General features: G+C 44.7%; 2 protein-coding genes across 6 annotated transcripts in view; one reads left to right on the plus strand and one right to left on the minus strand.

Moving 5' to 3' along the window:
- The window catches only part of RSRC1 (arginine/serine-rich coiled-coil 1), a 456,738-nt gene extending 453,784 nt beyond the window's left edge, over positions 1–2,954 (minus strand). Inside the window, exon 1 of one of the 3 annotated variants that reach the window (XM_012642863.1) lies at positions 2,795–2,954. The gene's annotated coding sequence lies outside the window, so the exon portion shown is untranslated. Of the gene's footprint in view, positions 1–2,782 lie in introns of all 3 variants that reach the window. The other 2 variants (XM_012642862.1, XM_012642864.1) reach the window with 2 other exon arrangements.
- Positions 2,955–6,553: 3,599 nt separating this feature from the next.
- Positions 6,554–15,038, plus strand: SHOX2 (short stature homeobox 2). 3 transcript variants are annotated; one of them, XM_012642873.1, is made up of 6 exons: positions 6,927–7,405; positions 7,981–8,055; positions 10,259–10,467; positions 12,821–12,878; positions 13,193–13,281; positions 14,745–15,038. In XM_012642873.1, exons 1-6 carry the CDS (start codon positions 7,060–7,062, stop codon positions 15,036–15,038), a joined length of 1,071 nt encoding a protein of 356 aa, XP_012498327.1. In that variant the 5' UTR covers positions 6,927–7,059. The 3 variants fall into 3 exon arrangements, with proteins under 3 accessions (XP_012498328.1, XP_012498329.1, XP_012498327.1); XM_012642874.1 differs by lacking the exon at positions 7,981–8,055 and having other exon boundaries at positions 6,554–7,405; XM_012642875.1 differs by lacking the exon at positions 7,981–8,055 and having other exon boundaries at positions 6,554–7,405; positions 14,781–15,038.
- Positions 15,039–17,433: the final 2,395 nt, after the last annotated feature.

Below are 17,433 nucleotides of genomic sequence, written 5' to 3' on the forward strand. Positions count from 1 at the left end.
TAGCTCATGCTGGAGGAGGGGGAAACTCGCCCAAAAAAAAAAAAAAAAACATTAATTTTATTAAATTTCAACCCTTCTTTCTAGTATTCTACATTATGAAAGAGGAAATATACATAACTCCTGCCATGTATCAAAGAATAACAGTTATCTCGACAAAAAGCATTTGTGCAACTTAATTGCAAGTTAAACTAGCGGCTTTTATTACGAAACATTATTTTTACTTTAAAGAACTGACAAACTATGATTATGCAGGCTTAAGTACTTGGCAGACCTTTTCTCAAAATTCAATAAGGGAGCTTTTCACTTCAAGGAAAAACTGACAGTATTTGTTACCAATGATAAAATTCAAGCTCTCAAGCAAATATTTGAATTTTGGATAACTTCTATCTGCCACCATGAGATTCACAATTCCCAGTGCTTAAAAACTTCTCTTATGAGAGTAGTGGTGATATTAACAAATGTGAAATTTTGATATATGATGATAGGTGTCAAGATTTGAAGGATATGCCTAACTCAGTGAGCCAATATCATCATATCTCACTGCAACCTCAAACTCCTGGGTATGATCCTCTTGCCTCAGCCTCCTGAGTAGCTGGCACTATAGGCGCATGCCATCATGCCCCACTAATTATTTTTTTAGAGATAGGGTCTTGCTATGTTGCTCAAGATGGTCTTGAACTCCTGGCCTCAAGCAATCATCCCACCTCAGCCTCCCAAAATGCTGGGATCACAGGCATGAGTCACCATGCCGGGCCTGAGCACAGACTTTTAAGAGTCCCACAAGCTAACAATTTTCAATCTATCTGTAAGTGGAAGAGACAAGGCAGGAAAAGAACTCCTACACCACTTGGTTTTCTGTTCTCCCTCTAGTTATTCCTGGTTGTAGCCTAATGGTTGCAAATCTCACCCAACTGCTCCCACTACAGAATTGATGCCATCGTAGGTAATGAATACAGTAGAACATTAATTTACAAAAACATCTTATTGTAAAGCTCAGGTAGCTGATTGACGATGTGAAGCCAAGATATGGTCATTCAAGAAAGGAGAACTCACAAGCATACACAAGTAGTTCCTTTGTCTAGTCATTAATAAGGCACAAGAAGCAGATATTATCATTTTCAGAAAATAAGCAGTAAGTTTGGCAGAACAGAGGTTCCTAGACGATATAACAGTTTATAATTACTTGTCCACTACTCATTCATTGGTATATCAAACTACAATCTTTTTGATCCTGGATACATGGCCCCCCCAAAAAGTAAAAAGAACAGTCATTTCAAGGGGAAATCCAACTCAAAGAGATAAAGTAAAAACAGGGTTAACACTATTTATCATATGAAGAAATCCACAAACAAGTACAGAACTATGCAAAAATAGTAAAAGAACAAAAATAAAATTTGAGCACAACAAAGCAAAACTCAGATAAAGAATTCTATCAAAACACTCCTCCCATCACAACAAAAAATTTGTAGGCTAGTATGTCTTTTTTAAAAAATCATTATCAATCAGGAATTTCTCCCCAATACTTTGAAAATGAAAGCAGAAAATACACCTATATAACAACCCTATTACAGAAGTTTTCCAATTCATAGCAAACACAACTGTGTGTACTGAGACTGGCTCAGTTTGCAGGGCCAATTAACAGAAAGGTGCCAGCTGCCTTTGTCTTTTTCAGACATTTCTAGCCCTCTTATTGAACAAAATACAGAAATAAAGTGCTATCACTTAGCAAGAAATCTTCTTTACTTGCAAAGCCAAGTGAATACATATAGACTCTTAAGACTAGAGAAGCCCTCAAAGAATATCTAGTTTCCCCACAAGGTTGCACCTGTCACATCTGCTCCAATCCTTAAAACTGAAAACTCTGCATATCTACTTTACTTAGACTTTTTACATTTAGGTTCAAAGATGACAATTCAAATACTTTTTTGTGACAAAACATTCGAATTTATTTAACTACCTACTACCTAGTTAGTTGAAACACAATTGGGTTCCTGCTAATTCTGAAAATGCAAAAAAAAAAAAAAAAATGGGGGGTGGTTTCCACTGTGCATTTAAAAAGATAAACTCTAAGAGAGATTTAATAAGATTATCATAAAGTCAAGCAATTCACGTTATGGTGCCTTATAACCTCTCACAAAAGTAAAACAGTTATATGCTATTGGTCACATGGCCACGAGTCCAGAATTCAAGGGAATATATAGAATACTTGAGGCGAATATAATTATATTTCAAGACAGGTATGTCTATTTCACCACACACTGTCTCTCCTCTCAGCAAGCCAGTGTGAGCCGGGAAGAGAAGGGTCGGGCGGAGCCAGAAGGGGCGGTGGATCTTAAGATAGAAACATCAGAGAGAGGGGGACAGAGTGCACCGGGATGCAGCCTCCCTCTTGGTCCACCCTATCTAAAGCTAGTGAGGAAGCGCCAGGCTTATACAGCCAGATGAGCCAAGAAACCCAAAAGCTGTGATGGAGGACAAGGGACTGGGGGCGGGGTGAGGAATCGGCTAACTCTCCCATACCACCTCAAGGCAGAGGGCCAAGCTTGAGGCCTGCGGCCGCCCACCATCCTACGACCCTCGGCCTTGACCCAGCGAGTCCAGACGCTCCAGATGCGGGGCGCATGCGCACAGTGCAGGCCGCACGCAGGAGGGCCACCGCCCACCCCTCTGCCGACTCCCTGCCACAGACTAGGCAAGGCCCCACGCCGTCTCACGCCGGAGCAGGGCCTCGGAGCCCTACAGCCATGGGTGCCGCCCCCCAGGCCCTGGACGCGGGAATCACCTGGGTCCGGACCTTCGGGCTCACACCTCCGGATGACGTGCTAGCGCCGAAAATCTCAAAATGTTTCTTCAGATCAGCGCACCACCAGTGTCCACCGAACTTGCTACAGTTTAAGCTCAGCGCCTTCCTGGTTACAGTGCCAGGCAGCGGCAGCCGAGCTATCGAGTGCATCGATGGAGGCTGCCAGGCGCTAGGAATGCCGAGGGAGTAGATTGTCACGCCGCCAATTTTTTGTTTGGCGTTTGTTTTGCGTGTTTGTTTAATTTGATTTTCTTGTTCCCAAAAAGCAATAAAGGTGGGACTGGAGGATGTTATTCCCTTAGTAATCTTCGTTATCGTCACATATAATCAGCAAACAAATCTGCCTTGTAGGAAGTTATGTTTAAGACACCCACACATAGCAAAATTGGTTAGCTCATGCTGGAGGAGGGGGAAACTCGCCCAACAATAATAAATCATGGGATTGCGTCTGTATAGAGTCGTGTGTGATTAAATTGTAATGATTTATATGCAAAAATGCATTAAAATTCGGTGTTTCTTCTGCCCTGAAGGTGAAGGCACTCAGGTTGGGTACAAATTAGTTTCTCAGATTAAAGTAACTGGTTGGGAGAGGAATAGGAGAAAGCTGCCAAGGTGGGAATAGGTTTCTTCTGAAAGAGAAATCAAATTTACAGAGTTTTTTATTTCAATTAATAGAAATTAAAGAGATTCTGCATTTTCTGTAAGTCATTCTGCATTATTTATTTTTCCTTGCATGAAAATTATTTTTTCCCTATTTACTGTAAGTAAGCAAAGCTAAGGAGGTAAATGAACTGTTGGGGTTGGTATGGGTGACTGCGAACCAACGCATTCACAACTGCTAGATAACCAAACTACAGTTTTCTGCAGACATTTTACATGGTGAAAATCACCTCCACAATATATTTTTCATAAATAATTGTACCTTAACTAGACAGTTTTGAGAGACCTTTTTAAAACTTAACAACAACACTACATGTTTATTTTAAAAATTCAATTTTAAACAATTCAAGAGCTGGGGGAATCCTTGGGGTCTAGAATTTTATTGGACCCTGTCCTCAGGCTGTCAGCTGAGCTTTACCCTCAATGCTTTTTACCAAAACTGTATTTTGAAATGTCCTGTTTCTGGAAAATATTTCCTGTTTAATGAAACAACATTGTTAGAACTTTGTGAGCATTTACTAGTACATGATTTTAAAACCTTATATTTTTAAAATTAAACTTAGGCAAGTGGGCATCTGTGGTCAGACACTAAGGATTTCTGATAGTTCCATCTGATATCAATACTGGTATACCTAAATATACAATGAGCCAATAAACTGAGATCATGGGAAAACATATTGGTTTGAATTACACAGCAATTGTGTCCGAGATTTCCCTGATTATCTTTAAAGTGGTTATTTTTCCCTCAAACTCTTTAAATATGAGTTCAGACCTAAAAGTCATGTACTTGAAAGAGCAAAGAAATAGCTGATGGGACTCCTGATCCTTTATCAGATTTCTAATAGTGGTTATTTGGGGGCCGTTTGCGAATATGTATTTAACACCTCAGTTTGAGAGCTCTTGAGCACCATATTCATTCATTCTGCTAAATAATCTTGAAAACGGATTTTCATAAAGGACTAACGTTTTATGATTATTCCCCTCTGATAACATCAGAATTACAGTGGTTACATATAGTGAAATCATATTTGTTTCTCAATTCATATAACTTTGGAAAGTTTGAGTATTTGAGTCTCTTTTGTGGTGTAATAAAACCAAAGCAAGTACTCATATAATTCATTAATACCTAAAATCTACTGCTTTTAAGTTTATTGAAAACTTAAAGTTCTTAACTTTCCTAAATGAAGCAAAAAATGAAATATCTTAAGAAGATAACTTTAAGATAACTTCGGAGTACAAGAAAACAAAAGGCAAAGCAACATTTCTAAAAAGCATAATTTCCATCCTTAAATTCACCAAATGTGAACATTTTAATCTGAGGTGTACTGTAGTATAACAGAAAGTTATATACAGCTTCTATTTACATATATTTGAGAAACCACTAATATATCAAGTTACTATTATGTTCTCTTTTTACACGTGTTTCAGGTTATTTTGATGGAACTTCTTAAATTATCTAACTTTGTTTTGATGCCTTAACCAATGAGTGGAAGATCTACATTATTAATGTCCTGTAATTGCTTTGATTTTTACTAAGAGTGTTAGATTCAGAGTGATGAACAAGTTACCTTTAACATCGGAAAGCCTGCGTTAATATTCAGAGCACTCAAAAATGTTCCCAAAGCCACACTTAAAGAGGTATATCTCTTTATACACTCAAATAAATATAACTTCCTGTATTTAAGTATTCTTTTATGAGTATATATTTGCATAGCCACACTTCTTACAGCAAGCCCGGTCCTGCACAATACAGAGTAATGACTCAGGAATATAAGGGTTCTTTCCATATAACAATCTGTTCGATTAAAATAGTTCAGAAATAGAATTTTAAATTGTGTGAGTGTGTGTGTGTGTGTGTGTGTGTGTGTGTGTGTGAGAGAGAGAGAGAGAGAAAGAGAGAGAGAGAGAGAGAGAAAGTCCTTTTACTCCCCGAGAGCGTCCCTTTGAACAGCCCACAATAAATAAAATTAGATAGGACACAAACTTAACGTCGCTTTTTTTTCAAACTCGAAGAGGGATAATCTCTAGTTTTTCAAAATTAAGAAATCAACTAGGATGTTTCTCAGGATGCTAAAGAAAAGCTCCTGTGGTTCATCGTGGAGGGGTCCGGGTGCAGGGAGTTTCGTGGAAGAAGGGTGAGAGTCCTGAGACCTCAGACAGGAAGCGAGGTGGAGCTGCCCTTGACCAGGCGCTAAGGAAACACTTTAAAATGAAATCTGTCAGGGGACAGCTGCTCGGGAAACGTGTTAAATCAACTGGCCCCTTCTAGCCGGGTCTGCTCATAGAGGAGTCGGCTTGAACTCCAGGATGCGAATAGTGGAGTGAATTATACCGACTGGGGCGAGGAGCTTGGTGAAGACCTGGGCTCATCCTGGCTGCGGGCCGGGAAGCTCCTAAAAGGAGCTGCGCGCGTGGGAGAAGCTGCAGAGAGCCCTGACTCAGAACCGGGATGTGAAGCCAGGATGATGCCGGATGGAGGAGCTACGGCGGGGCCGAGTTGGGGGAGAGAGCAGGGGGTGCAGGGGAGAAGGGGTGGAGATGCAGGATTGGGATGCGGGGTCAGGATGCGGGAGTGGGGTGCGGGGCCTATTAACTGCTGTGGGGCTGATGCAGGGCAGGGACCAGTGGCAGCAACGCGAAATCCAGCAATTGCGCGGCACCCTGACGCGGGGCAAAGCTGTAGGGTCGGATGCTGCGTCTGGATACGCGACTGACTCCAGGAGCTGCGCACTTGTCAGTTTCCTTTTGGTCCCACCCCGCGAAGTCCATCCAGCTCCCCAGTGTTTAACTAAGTCGTGACACCAACGCAAAATCCACGCCTAATTAAATTAATTAGGGATTCTTGTCAATCCTGGATTAATGACCAAGAGCACAAGGCGACCGAGGCTATCTGAAAACCCAAACGGCCAGGGACCAGCCTTCTCTCCCCGCCCCCTCTGGTCCCCCAGCGCTGCCCTCCCATTCCAGCCTCAGCCGGCCGGGACTCCAGCCTCAATCAATCTCAATCTCTCTCTCTCAATCTCTCTCTCTCTCTCTCTCTCTCTCTCTCTCTCTCTCTCTCTCTCTCCCCACCCCCAACCCCCAGGTAGTGGCGCAACTGCTGCTACCCGGGAAGGGGGCTCACTCCGAGTTGCAAGGGGAGGTAATTTACTCAGAACAAGGGGCCGCCTTTAGGAAGTATAAATAGTGAGACTTCAAGCGCAGCGTCGCTATCAGATCTGAACTCTCCGCTGGAAGAATTGTCAAAGATCTTAACATTGAACAAGCGCGCTCAGGCAGGGAAGCATCAGTTCCCATTTCCCTCCGGCGGCTCCCGCCCCTCCTCTTCTCCTCCTTCTCCTCCTCTTCCTCCTCCTCCCCCTCCTCCTCTTCCTCCTCCTCCTCTTCTTACTTCTTTTTTCTTCTTCTACTTCTCCTCTTTCTTCTTTCTTCTCCTCTTTTTCTTCTTCTTCCTCTTCCTTCCTCTCCTCCCCCACCTCCTGTCCCATTGATGTGTTATTATTGGGGGGGCTGGAGCAGTAAAAAAAGAAGAAGGAAAAAAAGAGCAGGGCTCGGCTGGGAGCGGTTGAGCGCGGGGCTGACGGGCGGCGGCGGCGATGGAAGAACTTACGGCGTTCGTCTCCAAGTCTTTTGACCAGAAAGTGAAGGAGAAGAAGGAGGCGATCACGTACCGAGAGGTGCTGGAGAGCGGGCCGCTGCGCGGGGCCAAGGAGCCCACCGGCTGCGCGGAGTCGGGCCGCGACGAACGCAGCAGCCCGGCAGTCCGGGCGGCCGGCGGAGGCGGCGGCGGAGGAGGAGGAGGCGGAGGCGGAGGAGGCGGAGGAGGTGCAGGAGGAGGAGGAGCAGGCGGAGGAGCTGGAGGAGGGCGCTCTCCCGTCCGGGAGCTGGACATGGGCGCTGCCGAGAGAAGCAGGGAGCCGGGCAGCCCGCGGCTTACCGAGGGTAACGGCCTGACCCCGGCCGCGGTTCCCCCTCCCGCCTTCCTGACTCCTCTCGGGCGGGAGAGGACCCTGAGGCCCAGCGGGGAGGAGGGGCGGGACGCAGAAAGGGCCCTAGACCCCAGCTTTGGAAGCTAGAGTGAGAGTAGAGGGGTAGGTGTCCAGCGGTGTGCATGGTCGTGGGTGGGGTCCTAGTGTGCGTGTGGTGGGGGGTGGGATGAGAGCGTGTGGGGTTTGTGCGCGCCCTTCCCAGATGCTCCCATTCCACCGAAATGCATTTTTCACCAGCCGGATGGTGGGCCGGCAGCCGGGATGGCCCGCAGGCGGACGTGAAAGTTCGCGGGGCGGGCTACGGGAGAGGGTGATGGACCAGGCGGCTGATTAAGGCTAGCATCTAGCGCCGAGTTTGCGGGAGCTTTTTCCCTAGGCCTGAGAGAGAAGGGGAGAGAGGGAGAGAGAGAAGCTTCACCCTGAGGTCGCCCCAGGGTTTGGGACCACCAAGATCCCTTGAACTCCACAAAGACCCGGAATCTTTGGATCTTAGGGGCCCAAACTTCCCATTTTCTTTGAGCTATGAAGGCAGAACGAATCCAAGGCAAGCTAAGGTCCAGGCTACAGTGCTTCTCCCTGGCAAGGCGTTTAGGTTTCTTTTTGGTGGGTTGTTTTTCGATATTTGCTGTTTGGAATCATCCAATCCTCTGATTTTGTAAAGGAAAAATCCTTTGATGCCAGCAGGAGATAGGAAATGCCGTTATCTAAACGGTAGAGCGTCCTGTACCAATGCAAAAGAGTTCAACAATAAAATTAATTTGGCACTTGGTGCCTGCAGTAACTGGTGTACTGCCATATTTTTCCAATTAAGAAAATATGTGGCATGCGTAGAATCACATATTTAAGCAAGCAATTAAGTTGTTTATAACACGGTCTGTTCCTGTTTAGACCATTAAGTGGAAATTTGGGAACGAAATAGAGATTATATTAAGTCTATTAATCAACTTGATATTTGGGCATGTTTCTCTTTGAAGCCTCAAAACTTTGAGGGGCATCCACTGTGTGGATGACAAGTAATAGACAAAGCCTTCTCACCCCTTTGGCAGAATCTGAAGGGTGTGTTTTCATATTTCAATTTCACTACAATATCAGTGGAAATATTTTCCTATTAAATTGGCCTCTAATGTTTATTAGAATGTAATCCAATTCCTTCCTGAGGAAAGGACAAAATGTCCACAAAACGAACTCGGAGAACTAGAAATGCGGGCAACACTTAAGATCACTGTAGTTACAACGCCCGGCTGGGCTGAGATCTAGCGACTTTTTCTTCCCAGCCCTAACACCAGATCCTCCTAAATTTGGAAAGTGATAGAATAACTGTCAGGGGGCTCAGTGCAGCCTTTCCCCCCATGAGCCCATAGCTCCAGGCCCTGGGTTCGCCAGCGCGCCTGACAGCTAAGTCAGGGTCTGAACCCCGGGCGCGCGCGGTTCCTGCAATTGATTTCCAAGGTCTGGGCAGGTATTAATTTTTCTGCAGACCAGCTCTTCCCAGGAAATGATTTTTAACACCCATGCTGATTGGTATCCTGCGTTGGAAAGAACTGCAAACAGCTTCGACTATCCAAACTCAGCTTTGACACCTTAAAAACCCAAGTCTCCGACTTAGGCGCAGAGGATAAAGGTTCCAGGGGAACCTTATGTTGATTGTCCCTTTTGGCTATATATATACACTCACACACAATGCATATGCACACACAATCACACACCCCTCGGGTTGCTCTGTATACTCGCACTGGCAGAGCTCCTGTTTTTAAAGGGAAGAGGACAGGAAAGTAGCAACGGATGTGTGCAAACCCAGAACAGAAAAATGCATATTTTATTAAACATCCGAGCTGTTGGATGCATGAAAAGGCTTTGAGCAACCAATAGAAACGGAGGATCGCGAATATTCCGCTTGAACCTGTTGATCTCTGTGGGTTAAGCGTTTAGGGTCGGGTCTGCGTTTCCATGGACAAGGGAGAAGGAGAGAACAGAGGCAGCGGGCGGTTTCACGCGTCACCCGAGGCTGGTTTTCCGCCTCTTGCCTTCTGGCCCGGCGTGGGCGAGGAGCGCTTTAGGCCGCCAACATGGCGTGGGCGCCCGTGCTCCTGCGACCCTGGTCCGGCAGCGGGGATGGGGACTACCTGGCTGCCCACGAGGCCGTCCTCAGGGTTTGGTTCGAGCCCTGGGGCAACGTGGGGCTCCTGGGGATGCAGCACAGCACCAGGGTCTTGTTCTCCCGCTGCTAGCCTTCGGCCCAATTGTTCCTAAATTGGACCAGCAAGTTTGCAGGAGTCAGAGAGCCAGCGGCGGTGAGAGCCTGCCTGAGAACAGGCCAGCCCTCTGGGAATGGCCAGTGTGAGAGGTCTGTGGGTGGCCTTGCCGCGCCCTTCTGCCCAGACCGCGCTCGGTGAGAGGCCTGGCGCGGCGCTTTTGATATTTGTGAGTGCTTGGGACAGAGTGAGTGTGAGAGAGGGTGAGTGGAAAGCATTTAGTGTGTGCTGGGGAGGGCAGGAGACCGTGGGATAGTGAGGTAGTGAGCTGAGGCCGCGGAGGAGGTGGGTGGGTGAATGCCCATCTTGCGCCCGGGCGGCCACCCAGACTTGACCTTTGTGCGAGTCCAGAATCTTTTTCCTCTGGTAGGTGTGAGGACTTGGACCAAGATTCTGGAAGGGGGAAAGAAGATTTTTCTATTATTTGAGACAAATTTGGTAACAGGATTTGCTGTGCTGTTTTTATCCGTGTGTGTGTATGTGTGTGTGTGCGCGCGCGTGTTGTCGTGTGTGCGTGGACGCACGTGTGGCCCCGTCCGTGGTGCTTCCTTCAGTGTCCCCGGAGCTGAAGGATCGCAAAGAGGATGCGAAAGGGATGGAGGACGAAGGCCAGACCAAGATCAAACAGAGGCGAAGTCGGACCAATTTCACCCTGGAACAACTCAACGAGCTGGAGAGGCTTTTTGACGAGACCCACTATCCGGATGCCTTCATGCGCGAGGAACTGAGCCAGCGGCTGGGGCTGTCGGAGGCCCGAGTGCAGGTACCCAGCTACGAGGTCTAGGGCCCAGGGAGCAGAGAGGGAATACGCCTGGGGTTGGAGAGGTTCCTTGGGGATACACGCTGAGGGTGCGGGTTCAAGTGTCTGGTGTAAGATGAGAAGGAAAGGGGCATCTTTACTAGAGATCTTATTTTCCAAAGTAAATCTTAGTCCTAACCGCCCCCCCCCTTTCCCATCCCAACATATGTTCCCAGCAGAAGAAAGCTGTGCTGGGCTTGCTCCCAGAGTTTCTATAAACCACACCCCCCTCGCCTCGCGCTGGCTTTAATGTGGTTTAATCCTAATGGGCCTACTTTTATAAGGCTTAAAAAAATATCCCACAGAAAACGTTTTATCTCTGGATGCCTTAAAAGTTACAACGAGTATTTTGCTGGCCTGAGTTGGGTTTCATTCAAGGTCTGCTCCGGGGCCTAGGTTTGCCAAGCGGATATGCCAATTAGGTTTATAGAAGTACAGACTATAAAGAAAATTAGCAACTGTTAAGTGCTAAATTTACAGTCTGCTGTTAGCGGTCGATCTGAAACTATGTGTGAAACAGCAGAGAAATAAACGCATTTTGGCCACTCTTTCTTTGTTCGCTTAACCAAGGCAAGGAAACTGAACCTACAGAAACTCAATTTTAAAACAACGCACATATCTTAATATTGGTGTTTCCAAAGCCTGACCCCCAGCAAGAGCCTGTTAAGTTAGGAGTGAAGATTTTCTTTATTGATTGTGGAGGTGAATATAATAGCATGGGCAAAGGGTAAAATTATATGCATATATATATATATATATATATATCCTTCTAGCTTTGTGGCGAACAAATTTAAATGTTTCAGATTGTATTTCCGCTCATATAAAATAGGAGAAAATGATGGTCATTATTTGTTTGAACACATGGAGCAGTTTTAGGCCGAACATCTGCAGCTGTTACAAAGTATCACTGTAACAGATACTCCCCGGGTCTCTGGGCGCAGAGACCACCATCTGTAGCGAACTATGCACAATTCTTATGGGGCTTCCCCAATCTTGTAATAGGATCAGGAAAAAACCAGAGCAGTCACGTTGAAGGGGAAAAGTAATAATAGGCTGCCTTGGTCATCACAGCGTCAGCAGAGCCTTCCTTTTTAAGCCTCTCTTGCTTTGCTCTGTGCACTGAGATCTCTAGAGGCTCAGCAACCCTTTAAAAACATGATGATAATTATTACAGTATGATTATTAGTATCTCAATTTCAACTCTTCTAGGGGAAAAAAAGAGGCAAGAAGCCTCAGGCCATGTGAATTACACAAAGGATGCCACCCTGGCATGAAATCCACCCTTCTATTATAGGAAATAGCAGGGGAATTTTTGAAGATTTACATTGACTGTGACACCTGACTTCAAAAACATACCAGTAAAAGCTCTGAAGCAATATTTTACTTTCATGGGTTTTTAAAAACATTAATTTGTGAATCAATCAATATGCTGTATCATTCAAACTGGAGTATAAAAACAAGCTTTATTTTAATTTTTAAAACCTGTCATACTGTCTGTAAAAGGTGGCAAGTTTATTTAAGAAGGTAACATCCAGGAAAAGGTAGTATCTAGGAGTGACTTGATTCATACCCCACACCCCTTTTTCAGAGTGCTCTTCTTTTTTTCTCTTAAGAAGTGAACTTTATTGTTGTTCTTTGCTCTTTTCATACATTTATTTAAGTTTTAGAGCTATTTTCTAGATGTTTCCCTACTATCCTAACTGCAAGCAGTGGCTTTTTCTATAGAAGCGAATTAGATTATCATGATAATAGCAGACAATTATTCTGCTACTGCGTTACACTCTGCTGCACAGAGGAACAGAGAAATTCTAAACTTCTTTGTAGTGAGGCTTTTATAACACTAATTACCTTTCCCCCACCCTCAAAACTCTCCCCCCTCCAAGAGTCATTATTTGCTTTGGTGTTTGGTTTTTCTTTAAGATGAAGCTAATTAATATTACAGGCTATTAATGAGCACATTCTTCTCAGGTCTTAACTGGGCAAACATCTAAATCCATTATGATGTTGGTATCAGGTACCAGGGAGAGTTTTAGGCCTTGGGGACTCTATTATGTGAAAAGATAAAACCAGGACTAACAGTAATCTCTCAAGAAACAATTTATCTGGAAAAGTCTATGAAATTTATCTTTCTATTTTTGTAGTTCATTTACATTTTTAACTTTGGAAATTGAGGCTGTTTTGTATAATTCAAAGATTGCTCGCTATGTCTCCCAATCCTTGCCTAAAACACTATTCTTTTCTCTTTGTACTCTTATAATTAAAAAAAAAAATTGAGTCGTAACATCTAGGTTTTATATTTTTTCTCTCTAACTTGTAGGTTTGGTTTCAAAATCGAAGAGCTAAATGTAGAAAACAAGAAAATCAACTCCATAAAGGTATGCTTCTGATATAAGGAATATTTTATATTTTAAGTCAAAAGAGAAGTGGGGAAAATTGTTATTACAAAGACAGAAAAAAAATCTCAAAGATGACAGTGGTCCTTGATTTAAGAATCTTCTCCAAAAGCAGTTAATGAGAGTCCTAACCTCTGGGAGTCAATTACATTTATTCTAATTATGACAACAGTTTAGAAAGATAACAGTCCAATTCCAACGAAATTAGTTCTATCTTGTACCATTTGGAACCCTGGGAAACTATGCTAGAAATGTTAACCTTAGATTATTGTGTTTTGTTTTCCTATTCTTTACAGGTGTCCTCATAGGGGCCGCCAGCCAGTTTGAAGCTTGCAGAGTCGCACCCTATGTCAATGTAGGTGCTTTAAGGATGCCATTTCAACAGGTAAGTACAGCCTAGTTTCAAGTTGTTTTTAAATGTAAAAACATGTTTGCTTGAACTCTTGAACATTCCCTGTCTCTGAGCCCAGATGTCCATGTCCGTGCAGTTGGAGAATCAATTTTGAGATGATATAGTGGACCCACTCCCCTTTAAAAACCTATACAGTGTCAAGAACCTGGATGCTTAGTCCCTTCTGTCCTCATGGGAACCTCCAGGGGCCTGAGGGCAGTAACTAACTGGTTCTTTAAAAATGCGCTAAAGATTGTACCTGGGGTAAGGAAGGAAAAGCCTTTTGATTAAGATTTTGTCAAATCCAATACAGAGGTTAGTCCTAAGGTATTTCTAAGACACCCCTCTAAATATTTTCCTAGGTATTTTCTACCCTTAGTCACATTAAATGTCTCTGACAGAAGAAAAATAAATACAAGTACTCCTAACTCAGACTTGTTTCTTTAAGAGCTACCTCTGAAAACAAAGCTTTATCTCTGGTACAGAGGGAACTGTTAGTCTTACTAAAGCCATCCTGCCTCTGCAATCCCTTTCTTAGCCATAAAGAAACCTTTAAGAGTACGTTTTAAAAGGACAGACTGCAGCAATGATTTAATCCTAGGAAATCTCAGTGCTCTGAACTCCTTGCTCTCCAAGCCTGGGGAAGAATTCCTTTCCCAACCAGCAACTGACCTACCCCATCCTCAGCCAGCCAGGGCCCCTGCTTGGCATGACTATGTTGTCATGAATTAGCTCCCAGTCACCGGAGCCCTGGACTGGGGAGACACCTGGGTGTGCCCTTGTATTGAGAGTTAGTGTTAGGGAGATCTTAGCTCTTATGGTGCCACAGGATTCTGGCATCCTGATGCCGGGCTTTTGAAACAAGAGAGTGACTGGAGAAACAGGGATGGGGGACCTTAAAAGGTGACTCTTAGAAAGTGATCTTGTGCCAGTGGCAGTACCATCTGGAAGATTGTTAGAAATTCAGAATCTTGGGCTCCAACCTAGACCTTATGAATCAGAATCCGCATTTTAACAAGATCCCCAGTTAATTCTATGGCAGTGAAGTTTAGAAGTACTGACTCACAGTTGTGCTAGTTGTGAAGATGCAATGACTTCCCTAAGTGACATGAAAAAGTTTTGTAGTTTGCTTGTACTTTGGTGCTTTAGGAATGGGGTAAGAGGTGTAGAGCAGCAGCAGGAGATGAGGGTAATAGCCCTCACCCCCAGTCTTTTCAATATACCATTTCAGCCCAACGGCGGTCCCGGGGTTCCAGGGAAATAAGCCCAGGCTGAGTGGGTCCAGGGAGCACTGGAGTATCTGTGTGACACTCCAGATCAGCAACAGGCTGAGAAGGTCACTCTTGGAATAAGATGTGCAGCCAAACGCCCCCTCCCCATCCCCTATCCCAACCCAACCTTCCCCTAGCCAAGCTGGACGCCGTTAATGCTCTGTTTCTATTCTGTTGTCACCCTAGGATAGTCATTGCAACGTGACGCCCTTGTCCTTTCAGGTTCAGGCGCAGCTGCAGCTGGACAGCGCTGTGGCGCACGCGCACCACCACCTGCACCCACACCTGGCCGCGCACGCGCCATACATGATGTTCCCAGCGCCGCCCTTCGGACTGCCGCTTGCCACGCTGGCCGCGGACTCGGCCTCCGCCGCCTCGGTTGTGGCAGCTGCCGCCGCCGCTAAGACCACCAGCAAGAACTCCAGCATCGCCGATCTCAGACTGAAAGCCAAAAAGCACGCGGCCGCCCTGGGTCTGTGACACCAACGCCAGCGTCAGTGTCGCGCTTCCCGCGCGGCGCTCAGCCTGCACGCTCTCTTCGCCCCGCTGCTTCTCCGTTACCCTCTTCCGACCTCCGGAGCCTGCCCTCTTTCCACTCCTTATCCCCTTTCGCATCCCGGACTTGGAGGGCCGGACTCCACACAGGACCCGGGATCCCACGAGGCGCACCAGCTCAGTGGCTCCTGCCCGCTTTCCTACCCAAGGCCCTAGAATTCGGTTTTGTAGGAGCGGGTTTGGGGAAATCTGGAGAGAGACTGGACAAGGGAGTGCTGGAACCGCGGAGTGTGGCTCACGCACGAGAAGGCTGCAACGGTGGACTCTTGCATAGAAATAAAATCTTGTTAACAATAAAAAATGAGCAAAAACATTTTAAAAAATAGAAAAGACAAACCAGAGAGAAAAAGAGAAAGGGAACTTATTTCTTATTGCTGTTTGGCAGAAACTGAAATCGGAGAGCGACAGGAGTTATTAAAATATTTTATACATTTAAAAATATGGAAAAATAACCCGGACGAATCTCGAGAGAGTGGGGGCGGGGGTAGGTTACCAACTTAAATATATGGTTTTTTTTTTTTTAATGGGCTAAGAAGGCAAAACAGAAGGAAGAGGTATACTTATTTAAAAAACTAAGATGAAAAAAGTGCGCAGCTGGGAAGTTCACAGGTTTTGAAACTGACCTTTTTTCTGCGAAGTTCACGTTAATATGAGAAATTTGATAAGAGAGGCGGGCCTCCTTTTACGTTTAATCAGATGCTTTGAGTTTAAACCCACCTTGTATTGGAAGAACAAGAAGAGGGAAGACAGTGTAAAAACAAGGAGAGAAAAAAAGAATATTGATACAAAAATATGCCACAGACAAGTTCTCTGAAAAATTATTATAGCAGAACTGTCCGGACTGCTGACACTAAATTCTGGTTTGCATGTTATTTGTATTCCATTGATGGTGTCTCCCCCCTTCCCCCTTTAATCACGTGCACTCACTCCATTTTCATCTTCAGTGTGAAAAACAATACCAAAAGCGTCTGGAAATTGATATATATCCACATATATTTTTTGCCCTGTCTTTGATCCTGGGGAACAAAAGAAAAAAGTCGGGAAGGGAAAACATTTACGCTCTGTCCCAAGAAGACAGAGGCAGGCAGAAAATATGGGGATAGGAAAAAGAAAAGACAACCGAATGAAATAATGGAGGTACAGCGCCGCACGGTGCTTGACACTTAGTAGGCGCGCAACGTTAGCTCCCGCCACTCCCCTTTTCTTGTATTCCCTCTTGCTGGTTTCCTCAAGTCCTATTTGAGGACTGTGCTTTATTTACCCCTCTCTATCCCGTCAAATCCACCTTAAACGACACCCAGCTAGATACAGGCACTAGGTTTGTATAAAATATGTTGATATACACGAACAAAGTTTTATTTTGGCTATAATGTGTGAACTGATGGTTGACTTTCAACATTTGCATTTCATCTCACAAAGGTGTATCTTTTCAAGTAATCTTTTTTTGGCTGTTTCAATTTATGTAGCTATTTAAACTGGGATACCCTGGATTAAGCAATCTGTATCCCAATTCGCTAGCAAGCCTCCTTAGTTTTTTTTTTTTCTTCTAATTTACAAGAAAGAGGAAAAGCTCTTCTAACTGAACTTTGGTATGTGGTTGAGCTTTGTAACTATTTGTTCTCCATGAAAACAAAATTATTTATATTTGCCATATTTTTTCTAGTGTATTAAGTTATTTTAAACAAAAGATGTTATCTCATGACGTGTTGTCAGTACAAAATGTTTCAGCTTCAACTCTGTTAAACCTTTTAAATAAGTGCCAAGTTATTAATTGAAGACACTTTGCGATCAATTGAATGAAAATAGTATTGTTTCATTTGATGGGGTTCGCGTCATCTTTGTTCCTGTTACTATTAAAATATCCGGGATAGTCTTTCCCTCTTCCTTTTTGATGAATGTGTACCTTCTATCTATCTATCTCTCTAATATGCCAACTTGGAAAAGCCCGGGGCTCTGCTCTTACGTACCCCATTCAAGGGGTAGTAATAAGGGTGGCTGTGACTGTGGCCCTCGCTAACGCTGAGTGCGTCTTCCACCGTCCCCCACTTTTTGTCCACCTAGGATAGAAACCGATTATACTAAACCGATAAAGGAACACATAATAAGTAAAGTAACATAGGATAGAACAACCTCTTTCCCTCAAACGGACTCTCGTTCTTCACTTTGCTATACTTTCGCCCTTGAAGTTTATGTGGGGACATTTTGGGAGGACAGAAAGAGGGATCACGGTGCAAAATATTCCTGGGTTTGGTATGGCATAATCCACAGGCGGTCCCAGGTCGCTGACCCTCTCTGGGGCGGGGCAGGTGCCGGCCTGGGA

Source organism: Propithecus coquereli, unplaced genomic scaffold (genome assembly GCF_000956105.1).
Source record: "Propithecus coquereli isolate 6110/MARCELLA unplaced genomic scaffold, Pcoq_1.0 Scaffold19, whole genome shotgun sequence".
Taxonomy (NCBI): Eukaryota; Metazoa; Chordata; class Mammalia; order Primates; family Indriidae; genus Propithecus; species Propithecus coquereli.

Coding starts and splice junctions, on each gene's coding strand:
- SHOX2 (XM_012642873.1), top strand. CDS start 7,060: ATGGAAGAACTTACGGCGTTCGTCTCCAAGTCTTTTGACCAGAAAGTG. Junction 10,468..12,820: donor TGTCGGAGGCCCGAGTGCAG/GTACCCAGCTAC, acceptor TCTAACTTGTAG/GTTTGGTTTCAAAATCGAAG. Junction 13,282..14,744: donor TAAGGATGCCATTTCAACAG/GTAAGTACAGCC, acceptor TTGTCACCCTAG/GATAGTCATTGCAACGTGAC.